The sequence below is a fragment of the Genypterus blacodes genome, unplaced genomic scaffold (assembly GCF_046128005.1).
Source record: "Genypterus blacodes isolate CSIRO-AG114 ecotype Tasmania unplaced genomic scaffold, CSIRO-AGI_Gbla_v1 ptg000067l_1, whole genome shotgun sequence".
Taxonomy (NCBI): Eukaryota; Metazoa; Chordata; class Actinopteri; order Ophidiiformes; family Ophidiidae; genus Genypterus; species Genypterus blacodes.
The window spans coordinates 2,349,252-2,370,942 of NW_027466879.1; the positions used below are offsets into that span (position 1 = coordinate 2,349,252).

The 21,691-nt window shown below is 45.6% G+C and overlaps 1 protein-coding gene across 6 annotated transcripts in view; it reads right to left on the bottom strand.

Annotated features, from left to right (window-relative positions):
• plekha7b (pleckstrin homology domain containing, family A member 7b) overlaps positions 1 to 17,608 on the bottom strand; it is a 64,795-nt gene extending 47,187 nt beyond the window's left edge. For 4 of the 6 annotated variants that reach the window (XM_076155677.1, XM_076155676.1, XM_076155675.1 and 1 more), the window contains exon 1: positions 3,740 to 4,275. In XM_076155677.1, coding sequence (XP_076011792.1) covers positions 3,740 to 3,963 — 224 coding nt within the window. In that variant the 5' untranslated portion in view covers positions 3,964 to 4,275. Of the gene's footprint in view, positions 1 to 3,739; positions 4,276 to 16,908; positions 16,967 to 17,087; positions 17,165 to 17,247 lie in introns of those variants that run through there. The other 2 variants (XM_076155674.1, XM_076155679.1) reach the window with 2 other exon arrangements.
• Positions 17,609 to 21,691: the final 4,083 nt, after the last annotated feature.

Sequence of the window (21,691 nt, forward strand, 5' to 3'; positions counted from 1 at the left end):
CCATTACTGCAATGCTCAATGGCCACAAGACTCAGGAGAGCGCGCACCACACACACACACACACACACACACACACACAAACAAGTATGCTGACTTTGTTGTTGTTGTTCTCCTCTAAATGTAATTCAGTAATCATTGCATGACTAAACATTAAAGATCATAAGACCAAATGTATAAAAACTGCACCAAATGAACTTGAGGCCAAAGGACTTCTGTCCCGTCTTAATTGTGAGAGCACTGACGCTACCAGACGACCATTTTATCAAATAATTTAAGCAGATGCGTAAACTACATTAGGTGAGATTCCACATGGCTGACAGAGGGAAACTGAATTTAGAGGCTATTTATAGATCCCTCTATCCTGAGAGAGTGGTGAGCTTGCTGAGACTTGGGAGGCTTATTAAGACACGGCAGGCATCAGTGGAGGAAGGTAGGCCACATCTGCTTCAAAGCTCCCAGTCCAACCGATCGGCACAGCAGATTCTACCAGAACGAGTCGAGCCGAGCCGAGCCCTTCCCTCTGCTTCCCTTCCCTGGAATTTCTCTCCCGCACAGACAGAGGGCTGATCAAGATCACAACCTGGGGAATTTCAAAGGTCACGGTCCTAATACACAGAGAATGTACTCCCATTTTACATGCCTCAACCTTCTGTGGAGCATCATCATTATGTGTATTCTTGGAAGTATTAAGTCTCCTTGGAAATGCGCGGAATTCCTGTCACCTGAACCAAAACATGAGCGGTTGAGGAGAGGACGCCTCCTTTCTCTCTCACACCGTCTCCCTTCTATTCACGGCTTTAATGTGCCCCCGCTCCAATCCTGGATATCTCATTTTTCAGTACTGAACGCTCCAGCTGCTTAAAACCTCAGTTAACAAAGATATGACCTCTATACCAGCTAAGCATACAAATGAAGCGATGTGGCTTTTGTCCACGTTTCGCCCCCCTGGCCAAGAGAGAGAGAGAGAGAGAGGATGGAAAGGACGGGATTATGCTGAATTTAGACTTCTGCCGGGGTACGTGTAAACATCCCTGCGTACCTACACAGCTGACGTTACAGCAGAGGGTGGGATACTTGTACACGCATCTTAAATCCAGACAACGGTGTGTGTGTGGTCCAGCGCATCCCCAAAAACAGTTTGTTAGCCCAAAAGAACAGAAAGCAGCTGTGATATTCCAGCAGAGCGTGTGTAACCAAATTCCAGGTCGTGTCAATACGTCTACGTTTTTACAAAAAGCACCGCTTGTTGACGTTTTCAGCGAGGGTTGAAATAGTTTCTGCTTCCAGGTTTCTTCCATGATGTCTGTACATTGTGGTTAGTAATTGTTGAATGAAGTATAAAGAAGAACGCCGGTGCAGACAAGAGCTTGATTCATTGGACTACAATGGGGTTTGCATTGAAAACACGAGACATGTCGGGTCAAAATGAACTAACACTGTTGGGTTACAAGGTCAGGTTGGCTTTAAAACGTCAGGCTTGATTCTTAAACTCTAATTCTAACATCTTTCAAAGATTCCTCTGCACATTCTCCTGATATGGAGATGGAGAAACAAAACAGTGGCTTTTAGTTGAGCTGGGTTGGGTGTGACTGGACTGGAGAAGACCCGGCTGGACTGAATGAGGACTGTAAGTGAGGGGGAAGAACAATTAAATAAACAGAACATCCAAAGTTATAAAACACTTTGGGTGGGACAGGCAAAGCTTAACAGAGCATCAATCCATTCAAAGGGACCACCATACTAGACTGAACACAAGAGGCTTAGCGTTGATGGTTTGAACTTCGCTTGGTCACGACTTGAGAAATCTACTCTCAATGAATCAGCATTCTATTACATTTTTAATTCCTGTTAATTGCTCCTCATTAAGTGAAATATTGCCGTCTGCAGCCCACAGTGTGAGCGGCTGAGAGCCCAGCAGGGGGGCTGCCCCACAGGGAGCACGGGCAGGAATGATGGATGGGCTCAGTAACCTCATCGCCATGGAGTCAGGGAGTCCTTCACAGAATGATACCTTTAATATCATGTGTGGCAGTTTTAAATGATCCACTTTAATCGCATAATTAAATAAAGACCAGCTCATGGACAGAAGGTTGCAAGTTCAAATCTCCGGGGAAGAAATGAAGGGAGGGAGAGTGCAGTGTTGAACATGCTCCAGGAGCTCCTCTGCCTCTGCCTCTGCCTCTGCCGCAGCAGCAGCAGCAGCACATCTTCACTTGGACAGATGGATCCCTGCATCTGAGAGCGTGTGAAAGTGAAACAGGTCATTGTCGTAAAAGAGCACCATCAGCTCCCTTTTCCCTTTATAAATGTTAACACAAAGCACAGCACAACATGAAGGCCACAACACTGTGTTCCATCGCCCAGACTCAGCCAGGGAGATAGAAGTGGCGTTATTGCTTACGTCACTGATACAAAGAACAAACAAGTTCAGCAAAATGTGTGAGGACAGAAAACTGTGAGATAGTGAAGAGAGTGCATACGGGCCTGAACATCTCTACCGGATGAAGAGGAGTCAAACACTATGGAGCTGGGCAGCATTGCACCAACGTTCCTCTACCGTCCAACCTGAAGCTCCGCACGTATAAACCCCCGGGTACGGCTGACATCGTCATTAGTGTGAGAGAGAGCAGCTGTGCTGACATCAACACAGCGGTCAGTGACCTGTGATGATAAGGAACCACAGCGAGCCTCCTGCTTCCTTTCTCTCCATCACTGTACAACCAGACCAGACCAGTCCATCGGTACTCAGCAGCAGCAGCAGACACTTACACGCTAATAATTAAACTGCAGCAGCTTTAATGCTCCATCAGAGGAGGAATGACTCTGTGTGTTAGGCCACTTAAAGGCTGAAAATGAAGCTTATTTCAGGTTTTGTTGTTCACAATGTGATTATCCCAAGTGGTTGTTGATTTTACAAATTTGAATTTGATTTTCGTGGGAAGGGACGGCACTAACAGTTTGTTTTGTTGTAAGTTTGAGCATTTGTGTACAAAGACAGACGTGTGCATGTAGAGATGGATGTATTTTCTGTAGGTACCATGATTACCACAGTTAACAATCCATGAAGAAAAGACTTTCAAGGTCAAACGTCACGGTAAAGCACTTTGAGGCAACAGAGCAACTTCTTGATGGAGGCTTCTCTGTGTGTTCCATGCATGGTGTTCAGAGGTTAGTAAGGCACATTGTCCAGACTACAGGTGAACCATGGCCCTGATAAGTGAACACCAACCATCACCAAAGACGTCTCCATGTAGTTCAGATGGTAAATCCCACCTAAACCCTGACCTTTGGTATCATTACTGGAGTACAACTTTAAGGATTCAACTTTTCCTATGTCCTCCTTCAGGGCAGATCTGTGGTCTGTTTAGGAACAGAGTTTGTATGTAAAGCTCGAGAGACGCAACACATCATTCCAGTGTTTTGACACGGTTCTTGTCCGTTCTTCTCCAGTCACCACTGCAACCATTATTGAGTCTCTTATAAGCCTATGAACAAGAATCGTCCCTAACAAAGGCATCCCAAAGTCAACCCGACTTACTGATAGCCGCTTGCTTCTCTAGTAGAAAACAGTCAACAGACACTTCTCACCATGCAAGTAAAGGCTTCTGCCTGCCCTCACACTCATTATGAACACTTAGCCGCATGCAAAGCAAAGCACTTTCTATCCTGCGGCTGCTGGTAAGCTGAAGCAGAAGCAGGAATCAGTTCATTCGTCTGCGTCTGGAGCTGGGACACGCACCTGTGAGACGTCCGATGCACCGGCTGCCTCTTCATATGCAAGGCCGACTGTCCCGGCTGGCCCAACATGTTAGCTGCAGCTCTGATCTGCTGAGCTCCTCTCTGTGGTGCCTGCCTGTGTGTGTGTGTGTGTGTACTCCTCTCAGCTGGTAGCGCTGCTGCTGCTGCTGCTGCTGCTGCTGCTGCCGCTGCTGACGTCCTCCACTGAGCACAGCGTCGCTCCATTCAAATCCTCCTCTTTCCCGCTTCTCCTGTGTTGGGCTGCTGAGGCGGAGCTAAACATACATGCACTCACTGGACCCTGACAGAAACAGCCCCCCTGTCTCCGGGCGCATTAGGCTTGTGATAGGTAGAATTAAGAGCAGTCAGCCACAACACTGCAGCATTTACAAAGGCCCTGGGACAAAATGTCAGCCTTAACCCGTACATTCATCTAACGTCCTCTCCACTCCTCCTCACCTCTGCTCTCTTCTCAGTGGAGCTCTGCTGTAAAGAGCTCTGCCCCCCAACCGGACGCCCGCTCTGCTCCGATCCCTTTGTAGTCATGTGGGCAACACTTGCAGCGTGCAGAGCCAGAGGGAAACAAGAGGAGCAGAAGAGGAGGGAGAGAGGGGAACTGCAGCACTCCGGTAAGGAGAGGGGAGTGATGGAGGAAACTGAAAGTGTTCCAACGCCAAAGTCCACACAAGAGGTCTGCACAGGACAAATGTGAGAGGAATCTTGCTCACACTTACAAAAATACAGCAGTAACAATAATAATAATTATAGATGCACAGAGGTTTATGAATCTATTACCTTTTTTAATGAATCTCCATTAACAGTTTGTATAATTGTTTTATTTAAATACGTCTGTAGTTAGATTTAGCACATTAATTACATTTAAACAAAAGGTATTTAAAGACACTGTCTATTTTTAGACACGTTCAGGGTCACGCTGCATCTCTGAGGATAAACAGCAGCTGTTTTACACTTAAGACAGCCAAACAACAAGGACTTCACTTTCATTTTCTATTTTGATTCATGAGCCAAAACACCTCGGAGAGCAGATACAGTGAGAGCAAACACACTCCACACAGGAAGGGCCTGTCAGATTCAAAATGAGGTCCACTTCACTGTGGAGTGGAGTGGACTGCTCACTACTGAGCTCAACATGAAGACATGGAGGAGAGTCCACCTTTTGAGTATGACATATGTTTTTCCTCTTTATGAGCGTTTTATTTGTTTTAACTTTAACATTTAACATTAGGGGCAAAAGACACGACAACAGCAAGATCAGATGACGGCGAGAGAGAGAGAGAGTGCAGAACCATCATTCATGGTCAACCAATTGGAGGATGGAAGATGGAAGTCCAAACTTGGCTGGCCTCCATAAGAGAGACTGACGACTACAGAGGGCTGATATCAGCTAACACAACAGGGGAAGTGTGAAAGAAAAAGCGTTCCGTACCATCTAAGGACTCGGTACGACAACTTCCACACTGAACTAACACTTCCACACACACAGGGACACACATGTGCACCACACACAGGTTATGCATCTCTCTGCTGCCACTCTGATCCCCAGAGCTCTTGCCTCTGCTGCCCTTCCTCATCCATCTGCACTCTCCTCCACATCTCGTTAGCATACCCCAGGAGTGGAGGGCTCTCACGCTGCCAGTAAACACCTCTCACCTCAGCACTGTGGAGTTAATGCTGCGCTGACAGCTCTGTGGCTCTAACCTGCACCAGTTGTCATCTGAATAATGTATTTAATAAAGTCCTGTGATTGTCTGGACGCTGCATGGAAAAGGAAAATAAGCACAGGAATCCCGCAAACATGAACTGTTTCTACATCAACATAAGAAAGAGGACAAGGTCTCACGTTCTTCTGTCCCTATATGGGTCTTAATCTAATGTCTAGTCCCAACATGCCTCTGTTGGCTTCAGAACCCTCCAATCCAAGATGCTGCTTAATTAACACTTACCAGAATGTTTCCAGAATGTGGGGAGGGGCAAGTCCGATTCAAAAGCCTCAAACATCCAGTTGGGTCCAGTTCCTGTCCTCACCAGGGCAGTAAAGGCTCCTGCTGTCAGCCAGTGTTAAGCGTGTGTGGAGGCTCATATAGGGATATTACTGCTGTTTCACCCGTCTCTCTACTCTCGGTCACTGTGAGTACGGCTGCAAGCTCTCACATCGCTCTATTGGCTTCCCTGAGGAAGAAAGAAATGATTGCAATCCATTGTTTAAGTCCCACAGCAGAGGATGAAGAAGGCAGAAAGAGGAAGGGTTGGACGTGCTGGCGTACACCTCTGCTCTTGTGGAGTCTTTGTGGTGCCTACAGCTGAGCAGTTATCGCCTCTCTGGGCTGTCAAATTGGCGTTAAGTGCTGACTTTGGTCTCTGAATGCAACCAGAGCCTTCCGTCTCGACCTGGACCCTCTTTCTCAGTTTGCTTCCTGTCCAGACCGGTAGGGAGCGACGGAGGAAGGAGGAGAGACTATAGCTGACTGTGGCTGGATCAGGCTGCTGCAGAGCCGGGTCAATAGTCCACAGAGACGTGCGGATGAGGACAGAGGGCTGCATGAGGGAGGTTTAGGGTCAATGTCTACATAATCTGATGGACTGCAAGGTCAATATTAAAACCTAATGGTGTCAACGGGGCTGCCGGTTAAAGAAGCAAAGGTAGCCATAAAGTTAACAGATTCACCGACCAGTATGTCCTGTTTAGTGTGACAATGAAGTCTATAGATTATGACGGCTCACCATACAGTGTCAGCTTCAAATAAGGTTGAATAAGAGTGTAAACAAAGTTACAGTCATTCTGTGTTTGATTCATTTTGAAGACAAAACACTTGGAATGAAGAATACATAAGTGCACAACCACATATTCAGGACACTGCAGATAAAAGGGAAATTCCACTGATTCATATGTGGATTTGACAGAAATATCAGGGGGCCAAGGTCAAAGACTCAACAGCACTATCTAGTGGCTGCTTACAGAACTGTACTGCAGCGCAAGGAGCACAGTGAAACCCCAATCACTGCACTGTGACTCAACCAAGAGTGCTTCATGTGAGAACAGCCAACCGTGAAGCGCTTTACTCACCGAGCAAATGATAAGAAATCTAATATGAAAATAATGATTCCAACTTAATTTTGAAGGGTACGGCTTGTATGAGAGTTCATTGGATCGTAAATAAGCAATAAGCCGGCCCTCTGTGCGCTGAAGCAAATTGAATTGGATCGGTTTGGAGAAGTCCCTCAGCTGTGTGGTCGATGTGTTCAACCACTGCTGCTGAAAATGAAACCAGGGGGATCAGCTCACACACCCGTCAGTCCGACTGCGACTGCTCTGCTGGCGGCCTTTCACACTCAGTGTTCCATTTATGGGCGTAGAAGTATTCTATCAAATAATCCACAAAAGCTGTGCTGCGCTTGCTTTGAAGACGATTAAAGGTTTCAAATCACAGAGAGCGGAGCGGTTAAGACCCAAAGACCTTCATCAGCCACGCAGCATCATCATCAATTCAGCTTAATCCTAATCTGAAATCATTCTTCCATACTCACACATTCAAGCATTTCCAGGACGCTCAAAAGTGGAGAAAGGATCATTTGTCCGCGAGAAATTTTAATGAACTAAACAACAAAGCAGTGTGGATATTTGCACCAAACATTCCTGCGATCTTAATCTTAATTACTGAGCCCTGGGACCCTCTGACAGCATTAGACCTCATCAAGGAAACCTCACAGAACGCAGCCAGGCGGGGAGTTCCCATTAGCGGCTCGGGTTCGCCGTCACCGGCCTCGTGCAAGGAATTGTGGGATTATATCGGGGATGTTCGTAGCCAGTCCAGAGCGTAAAAGCGAACCGGGTTTCTGTTTAAAACTCTTATGCCATAAAACAGTAATTCAGACAGAAATTCATACTCGTGTTCGGCTTTAAGCAGTATTGACTGATGAAGCTTCATTTCCTGGTATTGAAAGTGTGAATACAAGCGTCACTTTGAAAGGCCGGGCGCCTCACATTTCCTGTCCGACATCCGTCTCCCACCTGGCCCCTGGCTCATCGCCTCGCCGCTCACCCGTCTAGTGAGATGAGAGCAGAGTGTGAGCTGCTCCACTGCAGTGGCTCCGCTCACACACACACTCACTCACTCACACACACACACACACACTGCAGCACCGAGAAATGTCACCTGAATTCAATCAGAGTGAGGGTACGAAATCTCCTCTTCCTCCTGAGACACCGCTGAGCTAACTGCGGTGCGGCTCCTCTCCTTCGCCGCATGACGAAAAAGCTATGAAAGAGTTCAGACTGAAGCATATTTGGATCTGAGCTGTTTTCACTCATATTGCCGTAATTTCAAACACACAAGCATAAGCATAAAGCGGCTGGTGTTCAGTGTTACCTTGTCTCCGCCTGTCCCTCTCCCCCCTCCACACCGGGGGGCTCCAGCTCAGCAGGCGTCTCTCTTTCGGCCCGGTGGCTGAGGGGCAGACAGCAGCAGTCGCCCATCGTGTGTGTGGCATCTCCGCCGCCCCGTCCGCGCTCTGACTCCCGCTCCAGGTCGGACTGCTGCTCAAGCTGTCTGAACACTGACTGACTGGTTGATGATGATGAAGCACATCATGGCGGGGCCCACCTCAGCCTGGCAGCCTTTTAATGTACTCATTCATGCCAGGTCCCATGGTTTAAACATCACAAGTTAGGACCAGGACCGGATGCAACGCTTCTATTCATTCTGCAGAAAACAGGACGTTCACTGTATCAAAGCCTGAATCTGCCCTTTGTTCTTTCCTCCTATATGTACTGTAGCTTCAACACCCCGGCTCCATCAGTAAGCACCAACGACACACACTGCGTATTGTTTCCCTGACACGAGCCTGGCCTTATCTGTCACTGCGGTGGTGGATCTTTATGTTGACAGCTCCATTTGTTGAGCGATCCAACCTCAGCTGGAGGGTCAGACTGATTCACAAGCAAGGTGAGAAGACAGATGCACACAAATGAGAGCTGGCAGCGGTTTGAACATGATGTGTGAGATTGATTGATAAAGACGAGTGGACGTTATAAATCAAATCGCCACAGTAACCAGCTCAAATGGCTCATAATGCTTTTTCTTCCAGCAGGAATTCCAGATATCCTCATAAATCAGCATCCCTGCCCGTGACGCTAAAGACAACTTAGGTACTGCGAATAAAATGTGGCCCTCTTGAGGATCGTGCGCAAGATCACACGCCACTCAAACTCTGAAACAATGTGTGAGATCACAGATTGCCCATTACCAAGAGATGAAGAGGGAAACGCATGTGTGAGCCTCTTCTTCATGGTTCATCATTGAGTTGGATATTTGCCATGTAAGGTCATCATAAGAGCGCATGAGAGCCTTGAATGGACACGTGAATGTCCATTTCATAGCCTAACATGTTTTCTTGTTTGTGCATGTCCGTGTGTATGTGCGTGTCCGTGCATGTCCGTGTGTGTCCGTGTGTGTGTGTGTGTGTGTGTGTGTGTCTGTGTGTATGCGGGAGCAAAAGAGAGAACATGGTCTTTGTGTGCTGGCTTGCCGACCCTTTCAAACAGGGGAAAACATCCAAGGAAACACTCTGGCACAAACAGCGCTGTGACAATGTTCTCTCCCATGCTTTGCTGGGTTGTTTGGTGTTTGTGTGTCCTCCACGGTGCACAGGGCACAAAGGTGCAGGGAGAGGCCGGGCGAGCTGAGGGCTGCATGCAAATACAGCAGCACAAAGAGAGGTGTTTGGTACACTCAGTCATTCCTGTTGCTCTTAAAAAAGGAGGTCAAAGAACTGGGAAAGTGTTCTGAATGATTTCAACAGCTGATTGTGCGACGCAGGGCGACACATTGTGAGGTGAGAACCAACACAAGGCAACAGGAGAAGGACAACCAAAACCCACGTGCCTCTGAATCAAACATGCTGATTATGACACACACACACACACACACACACACACACACACACACACACACACACACACACACACACACACACACACACACACACACACACACACACACACACACACACACACACGAAAACTCCCCGTTACTAGGGGCAACAGCTGCACCCATCCTGACTTCCTTTCCAATTTCTCGGCAATAGGAATGTTGGCATTTAATTTTTCTCTCAGCTGATTCATGATGACAATTGGCATGTTGACACTTGATTGCAGTGCAAAGCAAGACACAAGTTCTTTCAGAAACAAAACCCCAGATTTCCCTGCACGCATCGTTTCAAAGACAGAATAGTTTCCCTCCCAGTTCAGCATCAGCACTTTAACAGCCTCGTGTAAACACAAACCAACTGTGATTAAATGTAGCCTCATTAATCACTTACACGTGTAACGTAATATCATATCTCTGTACTTGTTTATTAATGTATTGCTTTTCATTAGCTGTCATCGGAGCTCAGGCGGAGGATAAATGAGCAGTAATACGGCCGCCTGATGACAAAATCAGATCAGAATGCCTCCCGTCAGCTGAAGGTCACTGCATTAACTACAGCTCGAAGACGGAGAAGACAAGAGACTGAACGCAATCACGCCACACGCATAAAGACACTGTACATGCTCCCAATCCCCACTTCACTCCCTCCTCCTCTTCCGCCTCCTTCGCCGTGACTTGATCCCTCTGTCCACACTGCAGCCTGCTTTGCTCATTCCAACTCCTGATCACTTTGGCCAATATTGGTCAAATATTGGTGTGTATGAACAATTGGTTCCCTTCTAGTTACATAATGGAATAAGAACCCTGGGAGATTTGTAGATGTACATGTAATAAACCAGACTGTCTGACCTCAAAACTACAATTACATGAAGATGACAGTAGAAATGATGGAAGATCACAGGTGAGAATGGACTGCATGTTTCAAATATGGATTCATGCAACCTCCAGGTTCCATACGCCATGTTTACATGCACAGCCACTGTCCAGTATTAGTCTGGCTAAGGCTATGAGTCATACCAAGATATGGCCATGGAAACGCATCCGATAGTTTGACTAAGTCCTTAATCAGGCTAAGCTTAGAGCTTAGAGAGGCGAGGAGGTCTATAAATCAATGCATTACTCACAATATGAGATGTTGTGACATTTTCTGGCACATTCGGTGACGCCGCAGTTTTTGGAGAGGGGAGAAAACTTCCTTAATGATTAAAGTCTGAGGGGTTTTTAGATGGCTGCAAAAGGGCTAAATAGGGATTGGAACTTTTCAGGGTGTTTGCTACATGGATGAGGACGAATGGATCTGCACACGGACGACCAATGAACGGTATTTAAACATCATGAATATCACAAAATAGAGAGAGATTTGCTTCCACAGATCCAGGTGAAGAGACGCTACCCCACATAAAGCTTTGGAAATGTTTCACTGTACTATAAATGATGTGGAACATTTAGTGACTGGCCTAAAACACACAGAGGCACTTATGTGGCTTTAACTTCCGTTTGACTTTTAATGGCTATTATGACTCTCGTTCAGAAGCATATCTGCCAAAAACTAGTCTGGGCTCCAATCCAACATCCATAAACCTAATCAATCCAATTTGAGTCATTCACAGAACAACGTGGAAGGACTGCAGACTCCTGCTGTATGCAAAATGAGGATTCACAACAAGAAAACTGCAAAATTGCTTTAATATTTTTGTATTTAGGGCTAAAATCCCATCAAGTTATCGTTTGCCAGAGAGAAATATCCAGATGAGGTGAATGACTGACTAATAATGGAAACCAGGTACAGAATCATGCTGGTACACGGTTTCTGGACATACCGGACTGAGGACTGCTCTACTTAAGAACCCTCTGGATGAAGAGGAACATCTGCCTCAGTGCTTGTGTCACCTTCAGCGGGGCTTTGTGAGAACTGAAGTGGCTGCATTAATGAGAGACGTGTTCTATCTGCCTTTCTTCATTACTGAGCTGGCACTCAACAAAGACGTATCGGATGTCCAAACAATGCCCATCGCACCCATGGTCCCTTGAGCAAACATGAGATAGTGTCCAATATCATCTGGAACGTGGGAGTATTGTGTTGTGATCATTGTTCATTGTTGTGATGCCATATTGTGGAAGGTTTCGTAAGGCATTTCCGTCTAGCGACTAACCTTTGTGCTGACAGTTTGGTGACTTTAAATTTCTTTGGCCCTTTGAAAACTCTCCAATCTAAACAGACTTCCTGTCTTCCTGCCTGGGTGCGGATATTCGGGCCAGTCGGGGAAACTTTGAGAGTGAAGTCTGTCAGGTCGACTCACACACTCACTCCACAGGGATCGGCTTCACTCCACAATGAAGCTGTACAAAGAAATACCCCTTAAGTTCATCCTCACTTTGGAAGTTTGAAAGTCAGTGTTCAATATCAAAAGGTACAATTTGAAGTTTTGGCAAAGACAAATTACTCCCCAATAGCTCAAGTTGAATTCTTTGATTTTGTCTCTTTCTAGCGGCTTAACAGGCTTAATCCCTGTACGCCCGGCCCAGCAGCACTTCATTCTTGACAGAGATTGACAGTAATTGTTCTGTCATCACTTTGGGAACTCATTTAAAGGCTCGCGCATCGGGTTTGTGGCTCGTCTCTCTGCAGTTGTGGTTTTGGACTCGAGCGTTATTGGAGGTGTAAATTTGCTCTGTTTGCACAATAGAGGAAACTTCATTAACAGAGCCTTAAGATGCGGCCCTGCAGGGACGCTAAACAGCATTTTATTCCTTATTAAAATCCTCTGCTTCAAAACTCCCAAAACATCTCAGGGCTAATTAACTCATAGTACCCTGAGCAACAGAGTGAGCCAATTAAAAAATGCCCAAGCGGAATTAAAACCATAACAAGCAGAGACGATAAACACTGATCCAAAGTCTGAGAGAGGGACGGAGAGTCATCATGTCTGCGGGCAGCTTAAGAACTTTTGCACAGTGTGGATATCCAACACTTCTCTCTGGACTGTCTCACAGCACTGAAAGCTGGTTCAACAATGCAAACCGTGTCCCCAAAAGGACACCATTGTACCTCCGTGGGGTCGTTTTCTTCCTGAGGGAGGTATAGGATTGCACATTTTCTATGTTCAGGGACTCATGCAGACTAAACCACTTCTACTTTTCCACTTGTGACTTCGCTTTTCAGGTTAATATCAGAGAATGTCTGGTAAAAGTTACAAGATACCTTTAATTTAACGCAATAATCTGATGTAAATGATATCAGACAGAGGATTGCTCAGCCTCTCGATGTCAGGATGCAGAGAGTATCTCCTCTCACATCCAACATTCAATATCAACATTTGTCAGAGTCAGTATATCAAAAACGACTCCAATAAAAACATCAGGTCTGCAGCTCAGTCGAGATGTAAATCAATGTGAGTTTTGCTATTGCATCTTTGTGAACAATCGTTTCTTTGTGCTCCACCGTGGCCGCTTTCCACCAGCAACACACAACCTAATCTAGCGGCTGTTGTCAGGGCAGCACCATGTGGACTTGGATTCTACTCCAGTTTGCCACTTTGCTCCACTGACATTAACTAAAGAGAAGTGTTTCAGCGCCGGGCCTTCATCAGGGTTGGATTTCATCACTTTGCCTCTTGGACAGCTGAAACACGGGAGGAAGACAGTAACTAAATGAAGGGAGGCTCACGACTGGCAAAGAGCCATGGTGCTGGGTGTCACATGTGCTGTTAACACATTGATTAGGTCATTAGAACAAACAGTATGGTGTTAAAGTTAGTAAGACTGTGTTGTTAGGATGAATCACACCGCTGTGAAGAGGTGATTTGAATTACTACATAGAAATAGAACTAAATAGAAGCTAATTAACAAAAGTTCTGAAATTAGCAGCTTAATGTAGTGAAGGAATTTAATCACTGACTCACTTAAACATGTCCAAGTCGTTTTGATGACTCCATTACTCTTACTAAGAAATGTGTTCAAAGATTGAATCACTCAGTGAACTAGCAGGACTTCTGCTTTTATGTTTGAGAAATGTGTCACTTACACTTTAGCACTGTTGGTGAAATGCCAGTGAAGACATCTTCTTTATATGGGTGACAGAAGGAGTACTTCTGGAGTGTGTTTTGAGATTGTAAACAGTGTGGCACAGGGTGCTTAAGTGTAATTGGCAATTGGATTAATCTGTGTCTAATTGCCAACGATGCAGCTGATTGATCAATCGGGCAGTGACCTTTTTATTCTTCTTTCAGAGACATGGATGGAGGGATGGATGGATGGATGGATGGATGGATGGATGGATGGATGGAGAGAGGGAGTTAGGGAGGGAGGGAGGGAGGGAGGGAGGGATGGAAAGCAGAGTGGCCAGAGAGAATTGGCAGAGCTCAAAAGCTGCTTGTGTATAAGGAAAGCTGAAATGTTGTTCCCATCTAATCTATCCTATATTTAACTTTGTTTTCATGAATTCCTGTGAAGGTCAGAGGCACAAAAATAAATGTTTGTTCCGATAATCTTCCAGTGTTTGAGTCCATAGCCTGAACCTTTATAGACCAGTAGCATGTTAAATCTTTTTAATAGAGTGAAGCTGAGCCACAGTGCCGGCTGTCGCAGCATCTTTCCTGTTTCATATTTTGCTGATAACAAACGATGCTGTTCAGCTGGAGGCGTCCTCGTGGTGGCAATACAGTAATGCTACTTTCCACCTTATATCCACTTTAGCATCATTTAGCTAAGTGCTGGAGGAAATCGCCAGGTTGACTCCACAAGCTGGCCTTCAGCGACACAATACACACACACACACACACACACACACACACAATAACTGAGCATGTGGGAGGAAACAGTAAAAAGCCTGACTGTAATCCATCAATGACCCACCAGAGGAAAACTCTCCCACAATGAGGAGATGACAGCACTCCATCACAGCAGAAGAACACACGGTCACATCAGCACAAACGTCCCCCGATGAGCTGTAATGAAAAGGTCGTGCTCATCACAAGCTGTACATCATTCAGCTTCTTCTCACAGTAATTATCTTTATGAAGCCTCAACAGCAACGCGGGGAATCAGCGTGACGCCTTTAAAGACTAACCAGCATCCATTCTTCTGCGGTCCGGTCGTTTTGCCAGGTATGAACGCTACACTCACACTCTGTTAGGCATCAAACATGTGAACCCTGAGACGCCAAAAAGTGTTGCAGTTTGTTGCAGTTCCAAGATAACTTTAAACTATTATTATTATTGTACCAGTGTTATAAAACTCACATATACAAATTCTCCCATGTTGAAGACCTTAAATTTGTCGTCACACAATTGACTTCCTTTCACACATTTTGGACACATTGGAAACCAACAGAGCTCTGGATGAAGTCAAAGTTAGAAGAGGATGGACTTGGTTTTTCTCGTCTCCGCTCCAACAAAATTTCCCCTCAACAACAAAGAAACAAGCTGGGGAGCGAGAGCCAGAGCACAACAGGAACCTTCCTGCAAGCCATCTGGGCCACGAGGAGCCCACTGATTTAACAGCCTTGACATTTAGGATACTATATATCACGCTACTGCCCTGTTGCATTGTTCTCTCTTGTCCCGTAGCTGAAGAGAAAGAAGTGTGAGGACGAGGGAACACAAAGAGCCCATTTATTCAACAATCCACAGAAGTGCCCACAACAACAAATCTGGTTTTTGAAATAATTTCATGTGACAGCAAATTTGGTTTGATTTAATGCAACAACAGCAATATCATAATATGTACGGTTTAAAAGTTTAAAAACATCATTTATTTTATTACATTGTTTTATATAGATTGATCTTAGGTGAGGAAAGTGCAGAAACTTTGCAGCGACAAGCATCAAACCTCCCTGCAGGCCTTCAGCCGGAGACAAACCCAGAGCCATGACAGGACTAAGGGGAGTGGAACTACCAACCTCAACAAGACACAGTAGGAGGAGTCACTGCCATTCACAATGTAGGATGGATGTCCTCACTTTGTTGCACAGTAGGCTTTCTCATATTATAGACCTCAGATCCATTCTCTATATCTGACACTTGTGTGAACCACGTTAACAAATGCGTGCTGTGAATTGCGTGTGTGCATGAACAACACAAAGCTGAATTGATACCACAGTGAAATAATGGAAATGGAAGTCTGTTTGTCCATTAATCATGCAGATTATTAGAAAAAGGCTCAGTTGCGAAATATTTGCATGGAGGGAAGCTTCTCCGTGTAAATCAATGTAAGACAAATCTCTAAATTCCTCAATCACTGTGATACTACAACTGTCCTCCGTGTTCATTGTTACCGCTCTGTGTCATGTGCCAACACATGATGACAACGGTGACATGCACACACAAATCAGATGCCACACAAATTCCAAATCCCGACTGTTCTGTTCTCACGGCGTCACATAGCAAAGAGATCAGACAGGAATCAGATCCAGGAGCACACATGTAAGCGGGACCAAATCAAATCTGGTTTGTTCACACTGTTCGCAACAAATTCTATCTGCATCCCATAAGCAAAAAACCTAATCTGATTTGGGGAGCCTTCAGCCTGTAATGTGAACGCAGCATATGTGAAGGACGTGTGTGTGAACATCTGACACGACGGTTCACACGGCGCTCTGTGACTTTGGTGAAATCTGTCCTCTGTGCTTCAAGAATGCGATCATGCCATACATCTCTGTCACCATATGGTCACATAGGCACACACCCCTTTCTCCTGCAACCTTTACAGTCCCTCTCTCGCTCTCGCTCTCTCTCTCTCTCTCTCTCTCTCTCTCTCTCTCTCTCTGCCACACACACACCAGACTGTACACCTATCTAATGGAGTGAGTAGAGGTCCTGCGTGGAGGGTGTGAGGAGAATTTCAATAGCCTCACTCCTGTCCTGCTAGGCACTGCTGCCTTTAAGAGCAGGGGAGATATAATTGGTTTCACCTTTCCACAGGGACCTCAGTGTGTGCTGGGCTAAATCTGCATGTGTGTGTTTGTGTGAGAATGTGTGTGTGTGTGTGTCATTTCCACACGTTGGGTGCGCTGTTTATGTACTTACACTGCAGCATTTTCATTGAGATTAAGTATCGTGTGTGTGTGTGTGTGTGTGTGTGTGTGTGTGTGTGTGTGTGTGTGTGTGTGTGTGTGTGTGTGTGTGTGTGTGTGAAAGAGAGGTGTCCAATTTACGCACAACAACTAAAAGGACGCGGCGCTGAAACGTCCCACGGTCAAACAAAGCGCATGTCGGGCACTTACTTGATGAAGTAGCTCGCCCCTTCGTCCGTGAAGCCTTCTTCCCATCCTCTCGGTAAATCTACAACAACCGAACACAACACTGAACATACACACTGCAGCAAAAGAAACGTTCCCCCCCACCACCAGCACCACCATCACATCCCCAGGTCACCTCCAAATCAAACAACTGCTACGCGTACCTGAACGTATCATGTGTCCCGAGTTAACAGGTTCACCCGTGCGCGGATGTAGCCAAGTCGTGCTTTGAGTTTGATCACTACGAGACAGAAAGACACCTGTTACTGCTCGGTAATAAAAACATCAACCCCCGGCATGAAAACATCAGGTGTGTGTGCTCACTTGATGAAGAAAACCCTGCCGTCTCTGCAAACTCCGTACGACCATTGGTCCGGTAGGGTGTCCCGTCCCAGCGGTGCCGCCATCGTGATCTCGTCTCGGACTCGGTTTGTGCCCCCTTTTCCCTCTGCAAAGACTTTTTTTTTTCCCTTCCACGGGGAGCCGGTGTTCGCTCCCGCCGCTAGGGCCGCATAGTTGTGTGTTAAAGGGGCAGACAGGAGAGGAGAAGCCGCAGACGGAGGACGGTTTCTCGACCAAAACCAAAAGTATCCTGATCCGACAAGTAGCAGTGGCAGCAGCAGCAGCAGCAGCAGCAGCGCGAGCCCCGGGGCGGGCGGTGCTTAGTTACAGCGCCGGAGCTCAGGTCTTTGACGGGAGTGTAAGACAAGCGTAGCCCCACTGCAGCAGGAGCAGGAGAGGCAGGGTGGGTGCAGCCCCCCCGCTGAGAGGAGTGAGACGGATTAACGCACTGGAGCCTTAAAGAAAAGCACTCGGGTGCAAAGATGAGGTCACATGCATGAGTCAGAAACGTGCCCGTAAGAAAGAAAGCCGCGGTCCACTTGACAGCAGGAGAGCAGGAGTGTTGGTCCCTGGTGGTGTTTGATGCGTTTGGCTGCACGTTTCAACAGTTGTAAAATAAAGTTGCAAAGTTGAAGGAAAAACTAGTGTGAGAAATTAAAATGAAGTTGGTGTGTGTGCGTGCGTGCGTGTGTGTGCATTCTTGTGTTAAACCCTCCATGTTCAACTTGTAATAACTACGCCACGTTTGCAAACCTCTCTGCTGTTGTATGTACAAACTACCAACTACCAACAATTATGACTCCCACGATTCCCAATGCGATTCCTCTCTCAACAAACTGTTGTGACAGCGCCACCATCAGGTTGATTGATGGTTGGTGAGGTATTTTTGCAAAAATAGTGACCGCACATGTCCCCTGACTGGTAACAGTAGACTGAGGAATTCATGACCTACAGCTCTTTCTGAAGAATGAGCCAAACTCACTCAATTTACATGAACAATTACAGGACAAATTACAGGAGAAAAAAAAGAAGACAGTGTTCAAAAGTTCTAACATTATAAAAGTGAAACATCAAAGTGGTTATAACAGCACCACCATTAGGCAGAACAAAGAAAAAAGGGAAGGTCCTCTCCATAACCCCCTGTCAACCTGCCATTTGATCCAAATGGGATTAGAGCTTTGCAGGCAGACAGACCCCAGCAGCATGTACACTCAGCTGTGCACAGGTGGAACAAGAATAAGCCATTTGTGCAAAGCTCTTTGCTAACACACATGGTTGTGTGTGAGGAGTCCAGAAATGTACAGCATTTGCCTTAGAGGTTGGCTGCACCTTTGACTCTTGGGTCATTGAGTGACAACCACTCAGATGCAGACTTCTTGGCTTTACATGTGACAGCTGGTAAATGTACAGAGTGGCTTTAAGTGCTCTAAGGTTTGTGTTACAGAAAAAGAGGCGAAATGTCTGCTTACATACTGTTTAACCGTAGCAGCCGTCGTACAGTATATGGCGAAAGTACTTATATTTATATCCCTAATGGAATGCTGTGCTCTGTAGGGTGAAAAACTGTGTGTGATTAGACACAATTTATGCCAGTGTAATTCTGTCCTTGCATCTGAGTGTGTATGTCCTCCCCTTGCTCCCATTTTGTGAGGACATTAAAAGTATTAAAACGTGTGAATGCATGAGGTGCCCAGCATCTTGCAGGAGTGTTATCACAGGTTCATAAGACACAAAGAGCAGCCACTCTGTTTTCAGTGCCACCCCAGTAAAAGCAGACTGTCAGAGAAGGAGCTGTCATGCAGCACGAACAAGGACGGATTCAGAAAAAACTGTCAATTCAGAAATGCTGAAATGTAATGTCATGGAAATTAAGTCTTAAAATATCGTCGCGCTGAATTATTTCGAACTAATGACAAAAAAAGTTTTCTACAAAACCACTGTGTGTGCATGATAGTGTGTTTGTCCTGTCAGCCTCACCTTACCCTGACTGCAGTCCTACACTGAGGACACAGAGCCTCTCCAGCCACGGCACATTACAGCAACGCTTACACTGCATCAAATAAACCTGACCAATTTGCCAGCGATGTCCATAAATCTAAGCGGGCTTCAGGAGCGCAGACATTGTACAATGTCACGGTCGTGTTTAGTAAAGTACTGAGGATTAAGCACCAGGAGGCGAGCAGCAGGGTTTCACTCCATCACTCTGCTCTAAGAAGACATGATGGTTAATATGGCCTTCACCGTGCAGGTTGTGTGTTTTATATTTCACATAACCTACATAAGCTTTCATAATAGACGACATGTAGGAATATGTTAGTGCAGTTTCTTGTGCAGTATGGATCACCAGCGGGGGGAAAATACTATAGGCTGCACATTTGTGAGCAGGGAACAGCAAACATCTGTCAACATTATTAATATTTGATATGTGATTCTCCTTTGTGGAGCCTTTGCTAAAGATTTTCCTGGGGTTTGAAAGATAGAGGGAGATAAAATGTTTCATCTTAAAACCAATTTTAGCACAGCTATTATTCAGAAACCAATTCCCTGTAAACCTCGAAAGTCAGAGAATAAAGGGAAAAAGCAAGAATGTGAAGACTTAATGGAAAAACTGCCATATTTATCTTTTGATAGACTCTCAGTGGGTTCAACCAAATTGTCTGCCTGGCCAGGGGGGCACATTAAAGCTACAGAGCGTCCTGATCCAATCTGATTTGGGAAATACCATTTACTGCTGGGGGAGCTGTGACCTCAATGCTCAATGATTTCTCTTTAGGCCAGCTTCTTTTTTAGAGCAAGTTGCATTTTGTGTTATTTGTTTGTTGAGCCTCTTGAGCCTTCCGAGTGACAGAATTTTGGAACATTAATTGGCCTATAAAGTCAAGTCAGGGGAGACAGGTTGAAACGTGTAACACACAGTCTTTGAGTCTCCACTAGCGTCTCCCGAAATAGTGTCTGAGTCACCAACGTATCGGGGAACTTTGCTTAAATCATCAGAAACAGTGCTTATAATTTTAAATTGGCATGACTCACTACGCTATTAACCCATTCTGCCATTACTCCACCAGTTGTCAAAATAAATCACTGGCTAGGTGGAATGTGGCGCTGCAGTGCAATCATGAGATCCTCAGTGAACTAATTGCTGTTATTTGACTTGGCTTTAAAATGTATTATCATCCCCTCTGCAAACACTGGAACAAACTCATCCAGGCACAGAAACACACACGTGGCCGATGTGCAGTCCAGTGCAGCTCTGCAGTACGGTCTGCTGCTGCTGCTGCTGCTGCTGCTGCTGCTGCTGCTGCTGATTCCTGCCTCTCGGCTGCCAGAGCCTCACAATGCAGCAAGGTGACTCAATGTTATTGTCTGCTCCTTAGAGAGATTCTTAACGCTGAATCACAGCTTACTAAAGGTGCTTTGCTGAAAATGTAATAATGCTCCTCTATTCTCTTCTTTCAGCTCTGCGCCTTAGTGATAGAAAAGTCAGCTTCCTAATCTAACTGGCAGACACCCACATAGGAAATCAATGACATCTTATCTGGAGTCATTCTTTCAAATTGTCCCTTAATCTTGGAGAAGTCGCTCAGAAAAAATAAGTGTGTACTGTAGATGTCTCAACGGCAATGAATTATTCAGAAAGTATAACGCAATATTTGGCCAGCAGTCCCCTGCTCATGAGATTATACTGGGTATTTTGTCTTGATATCTTTGCTGATTAAAACGAAGCGCTGATCTTTCCCAACTGCTCTCAATTACCACACTGGTTATGATCTGAGACAGTGATTAATTGTCTTCCAGTTCATTGAACCATTACACTGACACCTATAGGGCAGAGATGTTATATTTAGTCACCAGCCAGACACTCTGGATGAAAATTGATTGTCTTGCTGCATCTGCCAGAGCTCATAAATAGACTTTTTAGATCTTCTCATTCTAACACTGATAGTTCCGATAGAAAGCAACTGTTTTTATGACTCCCGAGCAACACAATTTATGGAATCTGAGCTGGGCCCAAGCAGCTGTTTAAAGTCTAACAGGAGCAAGAGGGTATGCAATTTGTGCACATCATTTTAATCCCTTCTCTTAAATTACTGTTTGATTCCTTGGTTATAATTTTCAATGTGTATAATTACCCGGATAAACAGTACAATCAATGGTACTTCAGATTCCATCGGTGCAGTGAAAGATCATAATTTCCAGCCGGTTATTATCATGTCATATTAACGCAAACAGTAAGTCTTGCACCAAGCAGCACAACAGAGCTCAATGAAAACCTGAATCGAGTGAAGACCTAAACATCTCAACAGCACCCTCTGCTGGAGAGATGGCGCCCATCATGTGATTCATCAAATATTATCAGGAATACAACAGTGATTGACAAAATGAGTCCACATCCTGTTCCTGTCACTGAGCTCAACCAGTTAAGCAG